The 24,954-nt window shown below is 48.7% G+C and overlaps 1 protein-coding gene across 1 annotated transcript in view; it reads right to left on the bottom strand.

The window, feature by feature from the left end:
• The window catches only part of oprk1 (opioid receptor, kappa 1), a 75,699-nt gene extending 50,982 nt beyond the window's left edge, over positions 1-24,717 (bottom strand). The window contains exons 1-2 of the mRNA XM_072467773.1: positions 24,536-24,717; positions 24,079-24,343 (exon numbers count right to left, since the gene is read on the bottom strand). Of these exons, the coding sequence (XP_072323874.1) occupies positions 24,079-24,317 (239 nt within the window). The 5' untranslated portion in view covers positions 24,318-24,343; positions 24,536-24,717. The remainder of the gene's footprint in view (positions 1-24,078; positions 24,344-24,535) is intronic.
• Between the last annotated feature and the right edge of the window lie 237 nt (positions 24,718-24,954).

Genomic DNA, 24,954 nt, shown 5'->3' with positions numbered 1-24,954 from the left:
ACCGCCTGCTCCTCCACTTTCAAGAACCTCAACTGGTCCAGGAACTGCCGCATCCCCTCCTCTCCCTCTGGGGGCTGAGACCTATACAGTTCTTCATAAAAGGTCTTAAACACCTCATTTATCTTTCCTGCCCTTCGCAGTGTCTCCCCTTTCATCCCTAATTCCTCCTATCTCCCTCGCTGCTGCCCTCTTTCGCAGTTGGTGCGCCAACAAGCAAATAGCCTTTTCCCCATATTCATACCTCCTCCACTGTGCCTTCCTCCACAGTACCTCTGCGTTTCTGGTGGTCAGAAGGTCAAACTCGGTCTGGAGTCGTCTCCTCTCCCTGTACAGCTCCTCCTCCGGGGTCTCTGCAAATTCCCTGTCCACCCTTAAAATCTCCCCCAGTAATCTATCCCTTTCCTTGGCCTCTGTTTTCCTTTTGTGGGCCCCAATAGAAATCAGCTCTCCTCTGACCACCGCTTTTAGTGCTTCCCAAACCACTCCCACAGGGACCTCGCCATCGTCATTGACCTCCAGGTATCACTCGATACACCCCCTCACTCCTGCACACACTCCGTCATCCGCCATCAGTCCCACATCTAATCGCCAGAGTGTTCTCTGCTCCCTGTCCTCTCCTACTTCCAGGTCCACCCAATGTGGGGCATGATCTGAAACCGCTATGGCTGAGTATTCAGCTTCCTCCACCCTAGAGATCAACGACCTTCCTAAAACAAAAAAATCTATCCGGGAGTACACTTTATGGACGTGGGAGAAGAAGGAATACTCCCTAGCCCTGGGTCTAAGAAATCGCCATAGATCCATTCCCCCCATTTGGTCCATAAACCCCTTAAGTACCTTGGCCGCTGCCGGCCTTCTTCCAGTCCTTGAGCTGGATCTATCCAGCCCCGGGTCCAGCACCGTATTGAAGTCCCCTCCTAAAATCAAATTTCCTGCCTCCAGGTCCGGAATACGCCCCAGCATCCGTCTCATGAACCCCGCATCGTCCGAATTTGGGGCATACACATTAACCAACACGACCTCCATTCCCTCCAGCCTACCACTCACCATTACATATCTACCTCCACTACCTGCTACGATGTTCTTTGCTTCAAATGCTACCCGTTTCCCCACCAAAATGGCCACCCCTCTGTTCTTTCCGTCCAGTCCTGAGTGGAACACCTGTCCCACCCATCCTTTCCTTAGCCTAACTTGGTCCGCCACCTTTAGGTGCGTCTCTTGGAGCATAACCACGTCTGCCCTTAGTCCTTTCAAATGCGCGAGCGCTAGGGCCCTTTTTATCGGTCCATTCAGGCCTCTCACGTTCCATGTTATCAGCCTCACTGGGGGGCTACCTGCCCCCCTCCCGTGTCGACTAACCATTACCTTCTCTAGGCCAGTCCCATATCCCGCCTCCGCGCTCCCGCTCGCTCCCCCAGCGTCGCATTCCGCCCCCGACCACCCTCTCTTTAGCCATTTCCTTTTGGATTTCCGCAGCAGCAACCCAGTTGTCCCCTTCCCCCCCCCCCCCGCTAGATCCCTATCTAGCTTGATTGCTCCCCCCCATATCACTTCCGTAAGTCAGCTGACTTCAACTGACCCCGGCTACTCCTGCTCGCTCCTCGGCCCCCCCGGTGTGAGGGAACTCCCATCCGCCTTGCGCCTGTTTTCCCGCCTTATTCTTTCTGGCGCGGGAACATCCCTTTACCTGACCCGCCTCTTATGGCGCAGCTCCCTTTCCCCTCCCCCTCTCCTTCCCCATTCTCTGACTATGTCCCGCCTCTCCCCCCTCACCGGCGCCCACATTTCCCCAGTGTCCCCCCCCTTCCCTGTTTACTTCTCGATTATCTTTCACCATCCCATTAACAAAAACAATAATATCAACAATAACAGTTCCCTGCAGCATCAGTCCCTCAGTTCCGGTCCAGTTTCTCTTCATTGATGAAGGACCATGCTTCCTCCGCCGTCTCGAAATAATAGTGTCTCTCCTGATGCGTGACCCATAGTCTTGCCGGCTGCAGCATCCCAAACTTCACCTTCCTTTTGTGCAAAACCTCTTTGGCTCGGTTGAAGCTCGCCCTCCTTCTCGCCACCTCCGCATTCCAATCCTGGTAGATCCTTACCACCGCATTCTCCCATCTGCTACTCCGCACCTTTTGAGCCCATCTCAGGACCTCTTCTCTGTCCTTAAGGCGGTAGAATCGCACGATTATCGCCCTCGGTGGTTCTCCCGCTTTTGGTCTTCTCGCCGGGATCCGATTTGCCCACTCCACCTCCATGGGGCCCGCAGGGGCCTCAGCACCCATCAGTGAGCTCAGCATCTTACTTGCGTACGCTCCACAGTCCACTCCTTCCACACCCTCCGGGAGACCGAGTATCCTAAGGTTCTTCCTTCGCGCTCCATTTTCAAGGGCCTCAATCCTATCAGCACACTTTTTATGAAGTGCCTCGTGCGTCTGAGTCTTGACCGCCAGGCCCAGGACCTCATCCTCAATACCTGATACCTTCTGCTCCACCACGCGAAGTTCAGTCTCCTGGGTCTTTAAAGTCTCCTTAAGCCCCTCAATTGCCTGTAACAACAGGGTCATTGCCTCCTTCTTCAGCAGGTCCACGCACCGTCTCACCACTTCGTCCTGCTCAGGCCCCCATGTCACCTGTGGTTTCTCCGCCGCCATTTTGTTCCACTCCCTCTGACCTTCTGGCTGCAGATTCTTCGGGCTGCAGCCGCCGCCGCCGGTTTTTCCCTCCGTCGTTCGGGGGGGACTCCCTTCCCTCGTGCCTCGCATCGGGTTTTACGGCCGTCCAAGTCCCCGTTGGGGCTCTTAAAAGAGCCCGAAGTTCCGTCGGAGCTGGAGCCGCCGAAACGTGCGGCTAGCTCATCCCTGCCGCTACCGGAAGTCGACCCACACCTTCCTTGCCGATAATTTGCAGTATGCAGGCACCCCTCATGAGTGTGAGATCATCACCACAAAACAGAACACAGGCGCATTTATTCCCAAGACACCTGCCAGAAAAACAGGTAGTACATCCCAGAGACCCCAGCCCACAGACACGTGCGCACCCCTGAAGATTTATGTGGATGGCTCCTCCACAGTGTTAAATGGAAAGAGAATTACCGGTTGTGGTATTTACGTCGAGGACGCGCAGCGACGCGCCCTAGATGAGATTGCATTAAAGTTGCCAGGGCACTTAGGCTCGCAGGCAGCAGAGCTGGCAACAATCACTTACATTGTAGACCACCCCGACTCGTTCCCGACCCCAGCAGACATCTATTCAGACAGCTTTATGTATGTAATAGTTTGACAGAATTCTTACCCCTGTGGGAAACAAGAGGATTTGTTTCCGCGGACAGTAAACCCCTACCCTCAGCCCCATTACGCCGCCATATCTTAGAGACAGCGAAGGATCGAAAATATGGAATAATTAAGGTTCGCAGTCATCACCGCTCTTCCCCCCCTGGTAACGTTAAAGCAGACGCCCTAGCGAAGGCAGGCTCCAGGCATGGTTATTTTTGGAACCTTCCCGAAAGCACCCCAGTACCCGCAGTTCAGGTCTCACAGACCAATATTCAGGACCAAGCGAAGGCACAGAAAGAGGACGAGAAACTCAGGGAAGTTTTAAAGGGTACCTTCCCAGCCCCGTATGATAAATACAAGAATGCATTAACCACACATGATGGTGTGATTTTAAAGGATGGCATTTACATAGTTCCCAGCCAGGACAGGAACCAGATCATTTGTCAGTTCCATGCCAATCATGGACACCAAGAAATTGAACCCACCCTAGCCCACCTCAGACCGCTCTGCTGGTGGCCTGATTTAAAAGCCGATGTTACGCACTACATAGAGAATTTCTTGATCTGTGCCCAGAACAATCCGGACAGATATGCGAAGAAGGCTCAACTTAGTCACACCCGCCCCGTTAATGGACCCTGGACAAATCTCCAGATAGATTATATAGGACCCCTACCCCCTTGCAGAAATGGTTATAAGTATGTGTTGGTAGTCATAGACAGCTTCACAAAATGGGTGGAAGCTTTTCCATCGCGAAGTAATACGGCCAAGACAACGGCTAAAATATTAACACATCACATCTTTACAAGATGGGGACTCCCCCGCAGTATAGAGTCCGATTAAGGCTCCCATTTCACAGGACGTGTAATGAAAAACGTCCTCACGATTTTCGGCATTCGATAAAAGTTTCACATTGCATACCACCCCCAGTCAAGTGGTATTGTACAGAGGATGAATAGGACATTAAAAGCCACCCTCAAGAAAATGGTTCAGCAGAATAACAGCACCTGGGATTCAGTTCTCCCATTTGCTTTATTGTTTATAAGGAACACGGTATCCACGTCCACAGGATGCACCCCCCCACACTCTCATGACCGGACGCCCCACGAAAGACACTGAGTATTTATTAGGACTGGATTTGGCCAGCCCCGCAGTTACAGCCCTCACGCATGAAAATGCTGTACAACAATTGTTAGAGAACATAAAGGCGGCCCAACTCGCAGCAGCTGTGAGACTTGGAACCAGGAAGAAACAGCAAGGCTTATTTCGACAAAACAGTACACACCACTGTGTATGCGGTAGGGCAGCAAGTGATGTTTTTCCGATACAATCCCAGTTCATTCCTTTGCCCTAAATTCTCCAGACCGTACTCCATTTCGGACAAAGTCAGCCCCTCAGTACACAAATTTACATATCCCAATGGGAAGTCTGCCTGGTTTCACATAAACCAGCTCAAGGCTTATGGCTCGCAGAATAACCACATACACCACATCTTGCTCGCAGCAGCAGACGAGCACGCCCCACCCACAGATGACGTTATCCTACCCTCCCCCAGCCAGTCCAGCCCACCCTCAGACACAACTTCAACTCCACCCCCAGAGGCACGACTCCGCCTCTCCCTTCTCTCAACCAGCAGCGACAGCGACAGTGATAGCGATCACGATGACGATAGCCACAGCACACCACGTTACGACTATCGCCCTGTACCAGGCCCCACTCCCAGCGATCCCGAGCATGATTCCACTGACCCCCTTCGAGATTACATATATCAAAGCCCCTGACCCAGACCCACCGCCCGACGATTACGGATTGAAACCTAGTAGCTCCAACCTCGACACACGATTCTGGCACCGAGACAATTCATTCAGGCTCACCCGGAATGATGAGATGGACCCCAATTCGCCCAAAGCAGCTTTAGCGCGGTTACTACAGACAAGAGTTTGGCAGCCGGGAGAAGATGATGACTTAGAGTCTGACTCCCACAAAACCAATCCCTTTGCGACTCTGTTCGCTATTGAGCAGTGAGGTGTCCAGATGATGGAGAAAAAAAGGAACCGATGGAGAGATACGGTGTCCTTTCTGATGGAACCTGTGTGGTGGTATGTATTAGGGGTCATGTGGGACCTGTGAAGCCGAGATGCTATTGGCTGACAGGTCCCGGGTCCTGGTTGGATCTGCCGACTTCTGGCTCCGTCCTGAAGGCGGAGTATAAGAGCCCGAGCTTCTCCCTGCAGCCTCATTCTGTTGCTGAGCTGCTGGGGACAAGTCTCGCTTAATAAAGCCTGAATCAACTTCATCACTTCTCGTCTCGCGTAAGTCATTGTGCGCTACAATTTATTAAGTGAGCTTAAAAGATTATGGAGCTCCGGATCGCCCTGAAGTGCCTGCGGATCAGCCCCCATGCAGCGAACTCGGCGGCCGTATTCAAACACTGGCAAGCATGCTTCGAAGGCTACCTCCGAACGGCCCCCGGCCGGATCACGGAAGAGCAGAAAATGCAGGTCCTGCATTCGAGGGTAAGCCCGGACATTTACTTTCTAATAGAAGACGCAGAGGATTTCCCGACGGCATTCGCATTGCTGAAGGGCATCTACGTTCGGCCCGTAAACCAGGTCTACGCACGCCACCAACTCGCGACGAGACGGCAAAGTCCCGGAGAATCGCTCGAGGAATTCTACGTCGCGCTGCTAATTTTGGGACGAGGCTGCAGCTGCCCGCCGGTGAACGCGATCAAACACACGGACATGCTAATTCGCGATATGAACTCTCCCCAAATTCGTCAAAGACTTTTAGAAAGAGAGTCGCTAGGACTCTCAGAGGCACGGGCCCTTGCAGCCTCCCTTGACGTGGCCTCCCAAAACGCCTGCGCCTACGGCCCCGACCGCGCGGCAGCCCCTTGGGCTCCGTGGACCCCCGTCACGACCAACTCCTCGGCACCCCCCTCCCCCTCGCAAGCTTGCACGGTTAAAGCACCAGACAATCCCGGGGGGGCCCGCTGCTATTTATGCGGACAAGTGAAACACCCCCGGCTGCGCTGCACGGCCCGCGCAGCTATTTGTTAAAGCTGCAACAAAAAGGGCCATTACGCGGCAGTGTGCCGGTCCCGGGGGGTCGCCGCAATCCCCGGAGAAGAACGAGGACAGCACATCCCAAATCCCCCCCAACCCCCCATGTACGATCCGCGGGCGCCGCCATTTTGGGTCCCGGGCACCACGAGGGGAGGATGGTCGCCACCATCTTGTGACCCCCCCAGCCATGTGCGATTCATGGGGGCGGCAATTTTGTCCACCCCCGACCACGTGCAACCCATGGGGGGGGCCATTTTGTCCACCCCCGACCTCGTGTGACCCATGGGGGCAGCCATTTTGTTCACCCCCGGCCGCATGCGATTCATGGACGCCACCATCTTGGTTGACAACAAAGGACCCCAGCATCGACGGCTCCACGGGGTCCGAAGAAGACGCCGCGACACTACTACCACGACTGGCTTCGGTGACACTGGATCAATCGCGGCCCCGGACGCTCCAGACGACGACAACAATGGTGCTGGTCAACGGATACGAGACGCCATGCCTGATCGACTCCGGGAGCACTGAAAGTTTTATTCACCCAGACACTGTAAGACGCTGTTTTCTGACCATCCATCCAAGCACGCAAAAGATTTCCCTAGCTGCAGGATCCCACTCTGTAGAGATCAAAGGGTTCTGCATCGCGAACCTAACGGTGCAAGGGAGGGAGTTTAAGAACTACAGGCTCTACGTCTTGCCCCAACTCTGCGCGCCCACATTACTGGGATTAGACTTCCAATGTAACCTCCAGAGCCTAACTTTCCAATTCGGCGGCCCAATACTCCCACTCACTATCTGCGGCCTCGCAACTCTCATGGTTGAACCGTCATCCTTGTTTGCAAACCTCACCCCGGATTGCAAACCCGTCGCCACTAGGAGCAGACGGTACAGCGCCCAGGACCGGATATTTATTTGGTCTGAAGTCCAGCGGTTGCGGAAGGAAGGCATAATCCAGGCCAGCAATAGTCCCTGGAGAGCCCAGGTGGTAGTCGCAAAGACCGGGGAGAAGCAAAGGATGGTCGTAGACTATAGTCAGACCATCAACAGGTACACGCAGCTAGATGCGTACCCTCTCCCCCGCATATCCGACATGGTCAATCGGATTGCCCAGTATAAGGTCTTTTCCACCGTGGTCCTCAAGTCCGCCTACCACCAGCTCCCATCCGCCCAGGTGACCGCAAGTACACCACCGTCGAGGCAGACGGGCGGCTATACCACTTCCTATGGGTCCTATTTGGCATCACGAACGGGGTCTCGGTCTTCCAACGGGAGATGGACCGAATGGTTGACCAGCACGGGTTGCAGGCCACGATCCCGTATCTCGACAACGTAACCATCTGCGGCCACGATCAGCAGGACCACGACGCCAACCTCCAAAAGTTCCTCCAGACCACTAATGCCCTGAACCTCACATACAACGAGGAAAAATGCGTTTTTAGCACAAACCGTTTGGCCATCCTGGGATACGTAGTGCGCAATGGAGTAATAGGCCCCGACCCCAAACGCATGCGCCCCCTTATGGAATTTCCCCTCCCCCACTGCTCCAAAGCCCTGAAACGTTGCCTGGGCTTCTTTTCATATTACGCCCAGTGGGTCCCCCAGTACGCAGACAAGGCCCGCCCGCTAATACAGTCCACTACCTTCCCCCTGTTGACAGAGGCTCGCCAGGCCTTCAGCCGCATCAAAGCGGATATCGCAAAGGCCACGATGCGCGCCATTGACGAGTCCCTCCCCTTCCAGGTCGAGAGCGACGCATCCGACGTAGCTCTGGCGGCCACCCTTAACCAAGCGGGCAGACCCGTGGCCTTTTTCTCCCGGACCCTCCACGCCTCAGAAATCCGCCACTCCTCAGTGGAAAAGGAAGCCCAAGCCATAGTGGAAGCTGTGCGACATTGGAGGCATTACCTGGCCGGCAGGAGATTCACTCTCCTCACCGACCAACGGTCGGTAGCCTTCATGTTCGATAATGCACAGCGGGGCAAAATTAAGAATGACAAGACCTTAAGGTGGAGGATCGAGCTCTCCACCTTCAATTATGAGATCTTGTATCATCCCGGAAAGTTGAACGAGCCGTCCAATGCCCTATCCCGCGGCACATGTGCCAACACACAAATAGACCGCCTCCAAGCCCTCCACGAGGACCTCTGCCACCCGGGGGTCACTCGATTCTACCATTTCGTAAAGTCCCGCAACCTCCCCAACTCTGTGGAGGAGGTCCATACAGTCACCAGGAACTGCCACATCTGCGCAGAGTCCAAACCGCACTTTTTTTAGGCCAGATAGAGCACACCTGATCAAGGCTTCCCGCCCCTTTGAACGCCTCAGTTTGGATTGCAAAGGGCAGCACCCCTCCACCGACCGCAACGCATACTTCCTGAACGTGGTGGACGAGTACTCCCGTTTCCCCTTCGCCATCCCCTGCCCCGACATGACAGCGGCCACAGTCATTAAAGCCCTTGGCACCATATTCACACTGTTCGGTTGCCCCGCGTATATCCATAGCGACAGGGGGTCCTCCTTCATGAGTGACGAGCTGCGCCAGTTCCTGCTCAGCAAGGGCATAGCCTCGAGCAGGACGATGATTCCCGGGGGAACGGGCATGTAGAGAGGGAGAACGGCACGGTCTGGAAGACCGTCCTACTGGCCCTACGGTCCAGGGATCTCCCAGTTTCCCGGTGGCAGGAGGTCCTCCCGGACGCTCTCCACTCCATCCGGTCGCTGCTGTGTACCACCGCTAACCAAAAGCCCCATGAGCGCCTCCTTGTCTTCCCCAGGAAGTCCTCCTCCGGAACGTCGCTGCCGACCTGGCTGGGGGCCCCAGGACCCATCTTGCTCCGGAAACATGTGCGGGCGCACAAATCGGACCCGTTGGTCGAGAGGGTCACCTTCTCCACGCGAACCCGCAGTACGCCTATGTGGCGTACCCCGACGGCCGACAGGACACGGTCTCCCTGCGGAACCTGGCGCCCGCCGGGATCACACACACACCCCCAACACCGATCACCCCCTCCCTGCCACCGGCGCACCCCGCGACCGCCCCCTTCCCGGGGGGATCGGTCCTCCTCCCGTGCCCGCCCAGGAGTAAAACAGGAACAAACAGCGAAACGCTCCCGGAGACGACAACGCCCGAGCAAGCACCTGCACCACCACCGGGGCTGAGGCGATCAACGAGGAAGACCAGACCGCCCGCTCGACTCGTGGAATCCGCATGACACCGAGAAAAGCAAGAATGTTGTTGTAACAAAAAAAAAATGTTTTTGCTTATATTGTAAATAGTTCTCACAACCTTGTACATAGCCCAGTGTGGGGCTAAAGCTGTATTAACACAGTCCGAAACTTGTTCCAGGGCCAGCCTTGTAAACCCCTACCACCATGCGAACCACCACCCCGCCGGGTTCCTTTTTAACAAGTGGTGAATGTGGTGGTATGTATTAGGGGTCATGTGGGACCTGTGAAGCCGAGATGCTATTGGCTGACAGGTCCCGGGTCCTGGTTGGATCTGACGACTTCTGGCTCCGCCCTGAAGGCAGAGTATAAGAGCCCGAGCTTCTCCCCGCAGCCTCATATTGTTGCTGAGCTGCTGGGGACAAGTCTCGCTTAATAAAGCTTAGATCGACTTCATCGCTTCTCGTCTCGCGTAAGTCATTGTGCGCTATAACCTGCACCATGTTCGTTGTATGTTTGTTCGTTAGTGCTAACGTTAAGTGTTGTTCGTAAACTCGAAAGTTTTCACAGCCCCACGTCACCATTCCTTTAATGCCCCCTGGCTGTTAATGGAACAAGTTTGTCCCCAGACAACAGTTCAGAGGAACTAGTTTGTCAACAGAAACCAGTTTCGAGGTCCAAGTTTGTCGCCAGACAACTGTTCAGAGGCACTAGTTTGTCGACAGAACACGACTCATTGCTACTCTCCTGATTCAAGAGGAAGCCCCCACGACGACAACATTCTTACCCGTTCTTGCCGGCTGCTCAGGCAGTGGAGAAACGGCCCTGGTCCCCACCCTGCCCGAGGACCCCCCCCCTCTGGTCAGCTACGCTCGGGTAGAACACAAACAGCATTGATCACTGTCCTACCCGGGGATTCCACCCATTTCTAACCCCACACGCACCCCATTTTGGCACTTTCCGTTCGAAATTCTTTTGTTTGGTTTTGGCAACCCTTAGGTTGCTTCTGTATGCTATTTACATCCTAAAATATGAGGATGGTAGATCGCACAGGCTGCAAGACAGCTCGCACTATGTCAGTATTTTTCTCGGATGTCTTGTCCAAATATTTGGTTTAACAAAAAAAAATGAGGGAGTCACAGATGGTGACCAATTATAAAGGGAAATTGGCAATAGAGGACAGACAGACAGACATACGAGATCTTAAGCAAGATAATAATAGATATTATGCTTGTGTTCACAGAACTCCGGAACCTCGGGAACTCCAGAGGAAGACAAAAAAGACCGACAAAGATGAAGACAGCCTTCGTGTTCACATGGATCTTAGCGGGATCCCTTCAGTTGCGCGCGGACGCTACCCCCCTGACCCCTACCACACAAGCTGTGAATTATTCCCACCCCTGCAATACACGGAACCTCGCGACAGCTAACAATACCCCGACCTGGTGTGATAGGTTTATCACCTGGTACTCACTATCTTATGTAGTAGAAGCCCTCTTAGTACTGGCGATACTTTGCAGTGTCGTGCAGACACTTAGAGTCAGGAAATGGCGAAAGAGAGCCTGCCGCTCTCGCACCCCGGTATACAGGATTAGGTGCCCTATTTTCGGATTTCACCAAACCCCCGAACCCCTTGACATGAATTAAAAGTGCATCCGTTTCTCTTTACATGTATTCTGTTCACTAAAGAAATGTAAACCTCTGTGTCTGACTGCCAGGCCAGAGAAATATGTGTGCTGCTATTTTGTACAGTTTAAGTAGTGATAGATTATTTTTGGATAGTTTATTGAGGATAGTTAGAGGTTCCAGTTTTTTTATTTTTCTGTAATGCATGCATTAATGTCATAGCACCCCGTAGAGTTTTATAATAATGTATGTATTCAAAATGATTTAGGTAAAATTGTGTTGCATAGGATAGGACAGAGTAGAGCCTGATTATGGGTGCCCCGTTTGGTCAGAGGATAAAGACGACGCAGTAATGTGATCCTTCACGCTTCGCATTGAGGATCACAAGGAGGGTGTGTAGCCATCTAGGATGGCCACGTCCCGATTACAAAATGGACACTTGCAAACAATGTAGGGAAAATTGGACAATACCGAAAAAGCAAGCAGGTGCAAGGTCTGTCTGTCGATTAGAGCCTTAGCTCTCAGACAGGACCGGTACTGCTAAGCCATCTACATACTAATGAGACATCCCCGGGAACAAAGGGCAATATTTAAGTAAATAATGCTAAGCCAGACTTCCCGGCGCCAAAGAAGACTAAAACAAAGCAAACCAACGGCCACCTAGGACACGTCCAGCAACCAGGGAACCCAACCCTCTATTGGAGGAAAATCGATAAGGACAATTGGGAAACGGCCCAATTAATTGGGGCCAAGTTCAAGGCCCGCCCAAAGGCGCGTGAAGGCCTTTTGGGGTATAAAAAGGACTTCCCAAGAGAGGATCGCTCTCTTGGCCTTGGCTCTCAGCGAGGAGAGACCTGCCTAGCAGCTACACCAGACCAAGTAAGTTCCAAGTCAACGCACGCTACGAGATAGATGCTCCTAGTTGCTATCCTGTAAACAGCTCAACCCAGCAGCCTCAGAATCGAGGAATGGCCATTGTTCCTCTGACTGAGTGGGCACCCGAAGCTAAGTATAGGCTTTTAGTAATAGTGATAGTTTAGGTTGTAGAGTTTTATGCATGAGTAGATTTGACTGTGTGTAAATAAATGAGCATTGCTTTTGAACTTACTAACTGGTGTATCGAGTCTTTGATCAATATTCAGTTTTAAACCTTGTGGCGGTGTCGAAAGATACCTGGCGACTCTTGAGCAAACGTAATTAAACAGCGCCAAATTAAGAGACAACAGCAAGTTTGCAACAATGGCCGTACTCATAATGGGTATATTAAGTTTTACAGGAAACATATTGCTGTTATGATTTATTCCTATTATTTTTATTATTACTATATTACTCTCAATTCTTTGGTTCATTTGTAGAAAAGTATTTATTAGTCATCAACGTTCTAGTAGCAGAGTGAGTTATTGACTCAGTATCAAACAGATTCGGTGACCTGAACATTTGAAGCACATTTTAGTAAACCGAAGCAATAAACCCAGGATATTTAACAAAATATTCATTACACATTCTCAGATATGAGATGTATTTCAGTGATATATAGATACTGTAATCCATCTTTGTTTAAAGCTACGCATTAATAAGTCCTGCACTATCTTACCCACTTTTGAATAAAAAATAAAAATAAAATTCTTCGCATTTCATTGATAAAACAGTTTGTATTTTTCAGTATGGATCAAACACATTGTAAAAATGTATTAAAAATTCACCATGCGATTATTGAAAAACTTGTTATTTGGGCATGAACTTTGTGCATTTAAATTAGTATTAACGTTAACCAGTGTAGAGATCAGTTTTGCAGAACCTTCCAAATTTGCAGGTAGATTGATGTAAATAATATTGTGAAACTATGATTTTATTTCCTAACGGTAGGTTCAGCATATCATCTCAAAGAATCAAGCCTTAGGGAAGAATTAAAGGAATAAACAAGAGAAAAGTACATTAAAAAACTAACATTTTGTTTTTAAAAATCTGGTCAATCTCTTATGGCTTTGCACACCAATTAATTTAAATGAATTTTTAGTCCCACAGAGTTGCAAAATGGAGGATGATAGCTCCAATGTGGAGAGTGTGAAAGGGTAATAGGAGGAAAAACAGGGAAATAGCACTGGTGCAGCCAAGGAGAGGAAGAGGGGAGAAATGACGGGAGAGAGGAAGGGAATAAGAGGTAAGGGAGAATGAAGATGAGGAAGAAGACAATTGAAGAGGAGAGGGAAGGGTGCATGAATGGGTACAGGAGGAGGGATGAAGGGAAGATGGCAATGAGGAAGGGAAATTTAGGTCAGAATGGACAGTCAAGGGGCAGCCAGAATTGGGGTAGATGGACAACCAGCCTGAAGGGCGATTACTGTAAAAGAGGAAATGAAGAAAGTGTGCAGCTAACCTGTAATGGGGAAACTAGATGCCGGTGCGAGGATGGAGGAGGAAGGTGATTGGCAGACAATGATTGTGTCAGAAATGCAGCCAGTAAATAGAGGCTTGTTGGAGGAAGAGTCGCTGCCATCAGTAAAATGCATATTGAAAATGAATCCATGATGTACTGCTCAGTTGGTGGAGGAGGTGAGGGTGGTCTAGGTCTGAGGTGAAGATGCAGATATTTGATTATCAAGAGAATAGTGTGACAGTTGTGATTCCCTTCTGACTTTGACAACTGTTTGGCTTAGGTGCTGGGACTTGTACAAGTGTTTTAGCGAGTCTCAATATTCACTGGCTTTTCAGACTTACTGTCTTCCATACATTATCCGAAAATAAGGTTTAAGGATGCCATGTTTGATTTTCTTCTTCTGGAGTGCAGGTTTCTTTCTCCCAGATTTATGTTCCACAGATTGGGGACTGAGAAAATAGATCACAAACTTGCTACATGTGGCGGTTGCAGAAGGCCGAGGTTAGGGGAAGTGGTTCCAATCTTGATTGGGGAGAAGATTAAGTGGCGGGATTTTCCTCTCCTGAGACTAAGTGTTGATGCCATGGCAGGATTCATGGGCTACCACAACTGGAAAACTGCCGCCGCTCCTGGACCGATTCAGCGACCGTTAAGGGGCGAGCACCGGCGCCACTTGGAACACAATCGATTCCAATGAGAAATGGTGCCGGATTCATGACTGACACTCAGGAGGCCGACAAGCTGCAGCTGCATATACACACTTCACTCCCCACACACACTCATCCCAGCCAACAAGATGGCACTGGTTGTGCTGGAGCCCGGCCATACGGCTGATGGGTCAACTGGGGCCAGAGGGCACCTAGGGGGGTGCATTGGTGGAACGAACACCCATACGACCTGTGGCCCAAACTTCACAATGCGCGGTAAGCGCCGTGCATGGCTGCCTTGCAGACTGTGGCAATGGTGTTCCGTGCCCGTCCACACTGACCCCACAGCCCACCTTCTGAACACTCCCCGCTATTCCCCTCAGCCATGACAGAAGCCCTCTGTCACAGCAGCACAACTGTCAGCAGACTATGGCGAAGTTGGACACTTTCTGGACCCCCTCTTTCCCTCTCAGCAGCCACCGCGCCTATTTCACAATTTTTAAAAGCACAAGTGGACCTCGCCATCGAGAATTCGGCCCATTGGAGGTGGAGAATCACAGAGGCCCTGGAGAATACCGGGTCAGGCCCCCTCATGATATGTCAAGGGTGTTTACATGCGTTCTGGAACGCACTGACGCCGCTTTTGAAGCGATGGAGAATTACGATTTGCCGTGTAATCTGCGCCCGCAGCTATTTCTGCTTCGGAACCAATTCTCCGCCCAGTCGCATTTCCTGATTCTGCCGTAAGCCAACAGAGAATCCCACCTTCAATGTTGCTCAGTAGTGCAGGGGACTGGGGGGCTGGTGGGCCAAAATATCATTCAGTAGGCGAGAGGGACATTGTTCTGGTATTTTTTCACAATGCTGGAGATCACAAATTCCAGGCATTAAAATTGTGCAACAGGTGCCTAATCTCAGAGTAGATATTGAACAAGTTCTATCAGGATGTTACGCGCTGCCTCCTTTGCTTGGCAATTGTTTCATCTGTATTATGCAGTGTCCACTACCTCCTGGAGTCTCAATCTTGTCAATGCATTTTGGATCAGTTCTGGGAGAGCTATTGCAACCTCACTTGGCTACACATGGTGAATACCATTAAATCTGTACAGCCTTCCTCCCACTCACCTTTGTTCCTTCCATTCCAATGACTTTTTCTTCATTTTCACTTCCAACTCGCAAACAGGAATTATGGTAAGTGGGTGTGGGACTTATATGCTCAGCTCTTTGGTTTACTGTGTTCCATTTTATTTGTTTACATGCATGCCCATCTCTTTCTGGCTGACCCAAATTTTGAATAATTGCTGTTGTTCAGTTGGAAAGTTTATGGATTCTCAATAGCATGATTTTTTTACCCGAGAGTCTAACGCCATCTTGTATGCAATTGGTTATATCTAAATTTGGTGCAATATCATTAGAATTTTGAGAGCACTTGTCACTTTTAATATATAATAGATTCTGTGCTTATTTTTGTAAAGCAATATAAATGGACATCTGGGAACAACTTAAAGCCTATAATGTAATGAATGGATAGAAATTGTTCTGATCTGTTTTTGTGTACATGGCCAATGTGCACAGACCCAGGGGTCCCAAACTTGTCCTAAATTGGGCCTCAAGTGACAAATATGGGCAAGCTGTCAGTGCCTGTTATGCCTCCTGAGGTAGCTGGTCAATTTCCAAATGGTCAATTTCTGGTAGTCTGACTCACCCCAGATAGGTCTCAGAATGGGTTGGGGGACAGAGGTGGGGTAAGGGGTGGGAGGGTCGGAAAATGGAAATGAGAAATTGTGCGCCAGCAGCATCTCTCGGAATGCTGTAGACTTGGGTGTTGCTGGCCCCTATGACAAGGTTTTAAATAATGTTTACATACAGCTTCATTCTCAAGCTATTTCCATGTCAGAAAAACCTGACAGAGCTCAAGACAGCCCAATCAGACAGATGGGTTCTCGTGCAGGAATGAGGTTCCTCAATGAAGACTGTGGGGAGCATGCTGCAAAGTGCGCGTATGCAGTGTGTGGTTATCAGTCGTGTTAGAACATTAATACAGGTTACCTTTTATGTTGTTTATAATATTTGTTGCTTTTAGTTTAACAAAAGCAGAATACTGTGGCTGCTGGAAATCTGAAATAAAAACAGTAAATGCTGGAAAAACTCAACAGGTCTGGCAACATCTGTTGAGAGAGAAACAGTCAATGTTTCAAGTGCAATATGATCCTTCTTTGGAATTGTCCTTTTAGTTTGTTCATTGCAGTAAAAGTCTTAAAACATGAAAAAAAAAGGAATGCCATGTGAAAGACATGGGCCTTAAAATTGGGTTCCACTGACCTGCTGGTGTCAATTTTGCTGGTGACAGTGCACAGAAACCCCAAACTATCAGCTGGAAAGCTCCTAGCCACAGGACCTGAGGAGATGGGGGCAGGGGGAAAACATCAGGCCCTGGGGGTTTGGGCAGGCCCGGGTCGAGGCTCGGTTTTCAAACAGTTTCCCGTCACCCATGCTGAGCAGCCACAGCTGCAGACCTGAAAGACCGGCTTTAAAATAAAATGGATCTGTCACCTGAGAGTTGTGATATTTTTAAAGCCAGTCTGTCAGTGTCAGGGCAATTTCACTAATCGCTGGGGCAACACGGTGGCACAGTGGTTAGCATTGCTGCGGCGCTGAGGACCCGAGTTCGAATCCCGGCCCTGGGTCACTGTCCGTGTGGAGTTTGCACGTTCTCCCCGTGTCTGCGTGGGTTTCACTCCCAGAACCCAAGATGTGCAATTTAGGTGGATTGGCCATTCTAAATTGCCCCTTAATTGGAAAAAATAATTGGGTACTCTAAATTTATTAAAAAAAGAAAAAAAATCATTAATTGCTGCTGCTTCCAAACTTCGGGCAACTTTGAGATTTATTTTTGGAAAGCCTGCCAGGAGACCGCAAAGTTGCCCAAAGGTGAGAAGAAGCAGCAGCAACGGAGACTGTTCCGGCTTGAGAAATGCGAAGTCAAATCCCTGCAATTTTACAATCAATTGGATGCTGTGTGAAGGGATTTGGAGGGGGTGTTGGGTGAAGATTGGAATGGGGTGGTTGGGAAAATTCTGGGGACAAGGTTGGAGGAGGTTGAGGGAGGTTAGAGGGGGGAGTTTGGAATGGAGGTTGCGGAGTGTTTTGAGAGTGGGTTGGGGGACAGTGGGTGTTCGGGGGGATTAGCTACAGATTTGAATTGCTTCTAAATATAATGATTTCTCTTGCAGCCACTTTCCTAACATCAGTTGATTGCTCTGTGATTAATTACTCTTGGAGAATCAACATTTGACCTCATTGCTGCAGTCACTCTGCCTATTGCATGCAAAAGTAATGAAAGACAAAACCTACATTTATACAACATCTTTCACCATGTCCCAAATTACTTTACAGTCAATTCGGCACTTTTCACTTGTAGTCACTGGTATAATATAGGCAATGTTATTAAATGGCAGAGCAATCTCGGGGGGCTGAATGGCCTGCACCTGCTCTAATACATGTTTGTCTATCATTCTGGGATGGATGAGATGAACTGGGCAAGATGGCTTTTTTGGTGGGGTGTCGCTTATTTATAATTATCTTGTGAATAGAGGTTGAAATCATGGCTGGAGTTGCTTATTTTGTTGCTAATGAAAGCTTAATGTGAGTGGGATTTATGGCATGAGATTGGCAAGACGGAAGTACAGAATGGGCTTGTGGTGACTCAGTAATCTGGTTAACACTGCACATGATTCTAAAGAATCTTTTCAATTGACTTCCGTCTTGTCCTTTTGTCTACTTACCTAATATCCCATTCTATCTTGGTGCTTTGTGTGAGTTTTTTGTGGGATTGAAATATCACAAAAAAGTTGAGTTGTATTGTAGGTATTGAAAAAATATTGTAGTGAAAAACAGCAACCAGCAGAGTTTTCAGACTTGCTGATCAAGGAACAGATAAAATTGTGAGCCATTCAGTCTTTGTTCTCTGACCTCTTGGAAGTTCTGTTGCACAGGCACACCTGAGGGCCTAGAAATAGGAAAAATGCCAGGGCCCTTGATTTCTCTCCTTGGCCCTTCCAGCAAATACTGGAATGGCTGTATGATCCACCCTGACTGAATGGGCACTAGCACTAGTCTGCTGCATGTGCCCAAAGATCATAACTCCAGATAGTCTCTCACACTCATTTGGCACATAATTTGTGACTCTGTACCACACAGGTCCAGATAATGCCCTCTCTAAATCACTCCTAGCTGTACAAGGAACCCCCTCTAATGCTATAAAAGGGCTAACTATTGTTCCTCCAGGTGAGATGCTTTTGATTTTACTTTGTTGCTGCCAAGAGAGTAGAAGCATTATGCTCACTGTAATTGGAGGAGTTTTGCTAACGTTTTGCATTTACAAGGGAGCGTTGCTGGATATCATCAATGAGGTCAAAGGAGTTGGAAGGCCTCTCCGGTGAAAGTCTACTGCAGTAATGGGGCGAGAGTGGCAGCACCCTTTGGGCTGCAGGCAGGCAACCCCAGAGCAGATGCTCGGAATCAGCATGGAAACATGCGACAAGATATGTTTTACAGGAGGTGTATGCAACCTGTCTCTGCCTCTCTCAGTTTGACATACCTCCTGAGATATGTAGCACAATGGTTAGCGCTGTTGCTTCACAGCTCCAGGGTCCCAGGTTCGATTCCTGGCTTGGGTCACTGTCTGTGCGGAGTCTGCACGTTCACCCTGTGTCTGCATGAGTTTCCTCTGGGTGCTCCGGTTCCCTCCCACAAGTCCCGAAAGACATTTTGTTAGGTAATTTGGACATTCTGAATTCTCGCTCTGTGTACCCGAACAGGCGCTGGGAATGTGGCAACTACGGACTTTTCACAGTAACTTCATTGCAGTGTTAATGTAAGCCTACTTGTGACAATAATAGATTATTATAAATGGCTTTTATTTTTTTAAATTTATTTAAAACCTGCTCAAAGTAAATTGAATTAGCATTTCAATCATTTTCAAAAACACAAAAACTAAAGTACAGTCCACATCAGGCTGAGGTGGGCAATGCTCGTCATGTCAGCGGGCCAATTCTGATGGGCACTGTTTTTTCCCATTGCCAACAATCCCCATTTTCCAATATAAACAAGGTAGGCGATGGTGAAAATTAATCCCAATTTGCTGTGGATTATTTGGAATTCAGTGGTAGACAGAAGCTTCGACAGTTGTAAGGTCTGTGCTAACTGCTGCGTTTAAGTCATTTCTCTGTTCTTTTTCCTCTGGCTGATGCATGCGCACATTCTTTATATTTTTTTTAAATCACAAGTGTGAATCAGAACATTCTTGGTAGCACAGATACAATTTTTAAATCTGTGTTTGAAGCAGGGCAAGTGCTCAGGTAATCTACCATTTCATATAACCTGTCACAGGAATTAATTACTGATTTTCTTTCTTCCAGCTTTCCTTCAAATTATTTGACAATATCATTAGAGTACGGCTTTCAGAGTTGAAGGGAAACATTTTCTCACTTGAGCTGATATAATGATTTTGAAGTGCTTTGATAAATTGTGTACATTACAAACACTTATCCAGCAGGATTCCTCTTTGACTTAGTCATAACCCGTAAGTAAAAACAATGATGAAGGTATTCAAAGATAACCTTATCATTAAGTTTCATTATTTTTATGTACGGTGTATTTTTTCATGTTTTTAATGCTGCAGATCTTGCTTCAGACATCCAAAATTTTAACCATCAAGAAAAAAAAGATACAATCTTCTCAGAATTTCAGTCATTTGATTGTTCATTTTAGTCTTCTATTTGTAGGTTTCATAAGTCCTCAGTTATTTTTCTTCAGAAGTGTTCTAGCTGCTTTCCTGGTTATTGATTCATATATTCTAACATCATCTGATTTGAATCTGTTTTACTTGGAGCCAATTAACCAAGTGGAATTGCTAAAATGTCTATGGAAACATGCGACAGGATATGTTTTACAGAAGGTGTATGCAATACACATGGGCCACAAAATTCACATGGGGAGCACCCTATTTTTCTGTGCTGTGGGTGCCATTTTACCTCTGATGTTGCGTCTACAATATGTACGTACACACATCTGAGCTGCTGACATAATGAGCAGTATTCCAAATGCCATATTGATGAGGGCATTAGCAAATATACAGAAAGCATCCATCAGAAAGTGTGCAGAAAAGGCAGTTCATGATATCAATCGGCATGTAACACAGAAATGACACAGGCACAGTGATTCTAGAATTCACGACTTCACCTAATGTAACCAGTTCTCATATGTATTCAGCAGGACAGGGCTCTGACCAGCACTGTTTAAAGGGATTATCAATTACCTTCAGGTTAGTTGCTGACTGATTTCTAGTGACTCTTTCAGCGATTGTACACAAATGTTTTCTAGAGTTCTTTGAATTTGTTGATGTCTACGGGGAGTGGTGTGGCACTTGAAGAAATTTGTTCAGATTTAAGGAGTTCTGCACAAATGATTTGCTCCCAGACATAATAATAACAATCGCTTATTGTCACAAGTAGGCTTCAATGAAGTTACTGTGAAAAGCCTCTAGTCATCACATTCCGGCGCCTGTTCTGGGCGGGGGGGGGGGGGGGTACAGGAATTGAACCCGCGCTGCTGTTCTTGTTCTGCATTGCAAGACAGCTGTTTAGCCCACTGTGCATGAATCCAGTGGTATGCATTTCCTCTTGGAATACAACATGACTTGGAGAATGAGCTAGGATAAAGAGCAGTGAAAGCTTCTGGAAGAGGAGAAGAGGCTCTTAGCAGGAGTCATAGCTACCTGGCATGTTCAGGGACCAATACTCCTACCTGGACCTCGGCAAGGAACAGTGTGTCAAATGTCACCATTTCTCTAAAAAGGTCCTCACAGAAATCTGCTGTAAGAGCGCAAACAGCATTGCCAGTCGCTGTGCAGATGACTAAGGCCATGACTTATTATGTATCTGACTCCTCCTCGGCTGGAGCAGGCAGTATTTGCAACATCCCCCAGCTTGGTGACCATGGTTGCATAAGGGAGGTCACTTATGCTCTGTATGCATGGAGAGCTGAATATATTTCATTCTCCCTTTTCGTAGAAAAGCAGGCAGAGCAAGCAGCCAACTTCATAAGAATTGCTTCATTGATGGCACACACCTTGCTTTGCAGATGCCATGTGACAGTTCTGAGATGGACAATAGGAATGCATTTGATTCCCTTACATCCAGCCAGTATGCAGCCCAGCTTAGTGTATCATACTAGTCAATATTGGATATCCTGACAGCAGTCAGAATGCCTGAATTCTGTACCGATCCATTACACTATTTGCATTGCGCCGCCACAACACACCAGAGCTAGTGGTGAACGAGAGCTATCTGCTGGCCACATGACCCACGACTCTGGTGTGCAATCTAACTCTAATACTAGTGAATTCCTCACTCACACATTGTCCAGACTTTAACATCCCTCTGCTACTGACTACCAGTGTCTGTTTGCCTATGGCGCTGAAATAAAAGCCACTACAAAACAATCTTTCCAAATCAAGGTTATAAATCAAACATTGCTGTATTGCATGCAAAGGTTGACTGCTCAAGACTTGCACATTCCTTTTGTATGCCTTCGCCTGTTGTGGTGCTCCTGTGCGGTGCTACTCCAGTGACTGCAGCTTGACCAATGGAGACTGCAGATGCCCATACAGGAGAAACTCAAACAGGTTCTGGTTTTGGAAAGCCCAGCTTCAAATTGATCCACCGCAGACTGGGTGGCAGCAGTCATGGCTGTCTGTCCGACGGGTAACAGTTAACACTTAAGCGGTAAAGTTCAATAGGCTCTGGAAACAGGAGCAGGAGCATGATGAGTGATCAATGCATCACATGTACTGTTGAGTGCTGCATGGCACCCAAGCTTGTCAGAGGCTGGCACCACTTAAAGCAAGCTTGGTCAACCTCAAGCCAGCGTGCACCTCTCAAAGAGGAAGTGTACTCTGATTGGAGCAGATGCTGGAATGTTTTGTGGAAGTGTGTCTGAGCAGGAGGGAGAATCCCTTCCCAGGATGTGGGATGGGGCAGGAGGAGTGATGGTGGTCATTGGTCAGTAGAGGGTGCAGTATATTTTGCAGAGCCAACAGCAGTTCTGCCTGTACAAACGGGCAGAACTTGACCATTCTTTTGTTATCCATTCATGAGATGTGGGCGTCAGCAGCATTTACTGCCTATCCTAGTTGTCTTTGAGAATGTGCTGGTAAGCTTACAAATTGCAAACTCAAACTTTGAATTGCATATCTAAGTATCTCCTCACCTTAAAGAGACAGCCATAATGCTTATCATTTACAGTCCAACCTGAAAATTGCATTAACAAGCTCTTGGGCATCATTAGGGTGGGCATGGTATTGCGCATCTCAATTTCCAACCGTTGCGATCCCATTTTTCAGGTAAGTATAAGGTGGCTAGTGGTTGAAAATCCCTTCCCCACCCCCACTACACCTTTATTAATTTTGGAGCTAAAGTTAGTAGGTGTTTAACTTCAATGGGTATTTAGAGTATTGAGAGAAATATGGTACTGTACACTGCAAGAAACTGATGACTATGCCTTCTACATAGGGTGACCAACTGTCCAGTATTTTGGTGGGGTGTCGCTTATTTTGGCTGTCCGGTCCCCCTTCAATCCCCCTTTCCCGAATGGCCTCCTTCTGCACTGTAAATTCTATGATTCTACGACAGCTCCGGAGGGAGACTGAGCCTCTTTGTCAGAATGCTCCCTGTGGGCCACCAGGGGAAGTCATGGTCAGCAGCTCAACCTCCCCCCCCCCCCCCCCCCCTGCCCCACACTCCCCTTTTACAAGCAACACCCCCACCCCCATTCACCAAGCCTACCAGTCCCAGAGCCCAAGCGTCCATTATTTCCTTTCATTCAAGAGCTGGTCACCCTGATTTTATATAATGAAGAGAAGTGAGTGTTTATTGCGGGGAAATATATTGGCATGCACCGTTGGCAAATTCATTTTATTATATCAACACTTTTGTACAGCCGATTTTAATGTGCGCATGACGTAAAATCTCGCCTCATATGCCTACACGTAACACCAATTGATACACTTCAAATTAAAACTGAACATTCTGGAAAGCCTTGAGCAAGTCAGGCAGCTTTGGCGGTAAAACGGAGGTGGGGTTAACAGGTCGCTGACCTTTCCCCAGACGCTGCCTGAGAGTTTCCAGTATCTGTCTGTTTCCATCCCACACTGGCAGCAGTGTGCGGTACTTTGTGGCAATACACCTGAATCTCACTCTGTGTAATAAAAGAATGTTACCATGGTGTTCACATTAATCTGGAAGGTACGTGTGTTTCTGGGTGTGTGTGTGTTGCAGTTACATTCCTTGTTTGTGTGAGAACTACACGGATTCATCTCTCCGTCCAGAATGATTACCCATTGCTCCCATGTGAGGGCGTTCCGAGTCCAACACAAGTCCTGTCCAATTTTAACAAGATGAGTTCAGGGCTTCATGGTCACAGGTAATGCAGCCCGAGTCGTGTACCTGCGTTAAATACGTGGTATTTTAATGCATGCATTCATTAATGGATAATGGAGGATTGGATCAGATTTAAGGATCTTCGGTCATTTTGAAAAGTAATAAATAACTCTGGGAGTTACATTGAAGCAGAATGGCAGCAGTGCCTGTTGTGACTACGGATCCTTGTTCTGAACCATGTGTACGCCACTTCACAACGTGTATTCCTCAGTAATTGTCCACATCACATTGAGACTTCTCCACCTTTGCTGCCACTGTCAACCCGATCGCAGTCCCTAGATTATCCCCCATTCTCCGTGCGCCCAGCGTTCACTCTGTCCTGCTGCTCGTCCCGAAACTTTTCACTTCCCCACACCCTACTCGGGAACGGGTGCGAATGCCACCTGGAAGGAGCGAAGCAACGGAAGGAAGCCTCTTTCTTACCTGATGATCACATACATAACCAGACAGTTTCCCACCGAGCCCACCACAAAGATGAGGGAGTAGACAGCAGTGATACTGATGGGGAGGAGGGTGCCCACGGAGCCGTTCCTGTGCAAGTCGCTGCTGTTTTCCCAATAGTAGGATACGGGTGGGAAAGTGCTGTTCGGGATCACGCCGGGGTCACCACATTCGCCGGAGGAGTGCAGCACGCACTTGGAACCCATGTCTTCCCCAGTCATCACCACTGGACTACCCACAGTGGCATCTACAAGAACACAAGCAAAGGCGAACGAAATGGTTTCAGAGACAGAAGAAAGTGGCAAGCAGCAGGAAACAAATTAAAAATTTTAAAAAGCAGTGTTCCGAATCTAGCAAGCTTCGGAGGAAAACTTAAAATGCTGGGATAAAGAATGACAGAAACAGGAAACAAAAACCATGTCCATTTACTAACTCTTACCCAGGTTAACTGAAGGGGCGAGACTGCTGCGTCTGTCCAGCAGAGGAAACCCCTTTTCTCACTCTGCAACTTTCTTTTGTGTGTGCTGTATGCACGGTGAGGTGTGGAGAGCAGACAGATCCTTGCTGCAGGATGTGCCAGCACGCAGCGTGTTCCCGGGTATTTATCTCAGTCTCTCTATCTCCCCGCTGTTGCTCGAATGCAGCAGGCGAGATGAAACGTGACACCAACTCGATGACGCTGCGGAATGGACGCAGCTCGCTGGAGGCGGCTTATTGGCGACCCAGAGGCTTTGGTACACCTTCTGGGAAACCATATGGATCCTTCTCGACTTCGCCAGGGCGATCTTGTTCTGAGTTACCGGGCTGAAGCTGTCCTGAACCCCAACAATCCACCCTCATCTCATTTTCCAGCTCTTG

The sequence above is a fragment of the Scyliorhinus torazame genome, chromosome 11 (genome assembly GCF_047496885.1).
Source record: "Scyliorhinus torazame isolate Kashiwa2021f chromosome 11, sScyTor2.1, whole genome shotgun sequence".
Classification (NCBI taxonomy): domain Eukaryota; kingdom Metazoa; phylum Chordata; class Chondrichthyes; order Carcharhiniformes; family Scyliorhinidae; genus Scyliorhinus; species Scyliorhinus torazame.
The sequence above is the reverse complement of the archived record's forward strand: the minus strand, read 5'-3'. Positions and strand labels throughout refer to the sequence as shown.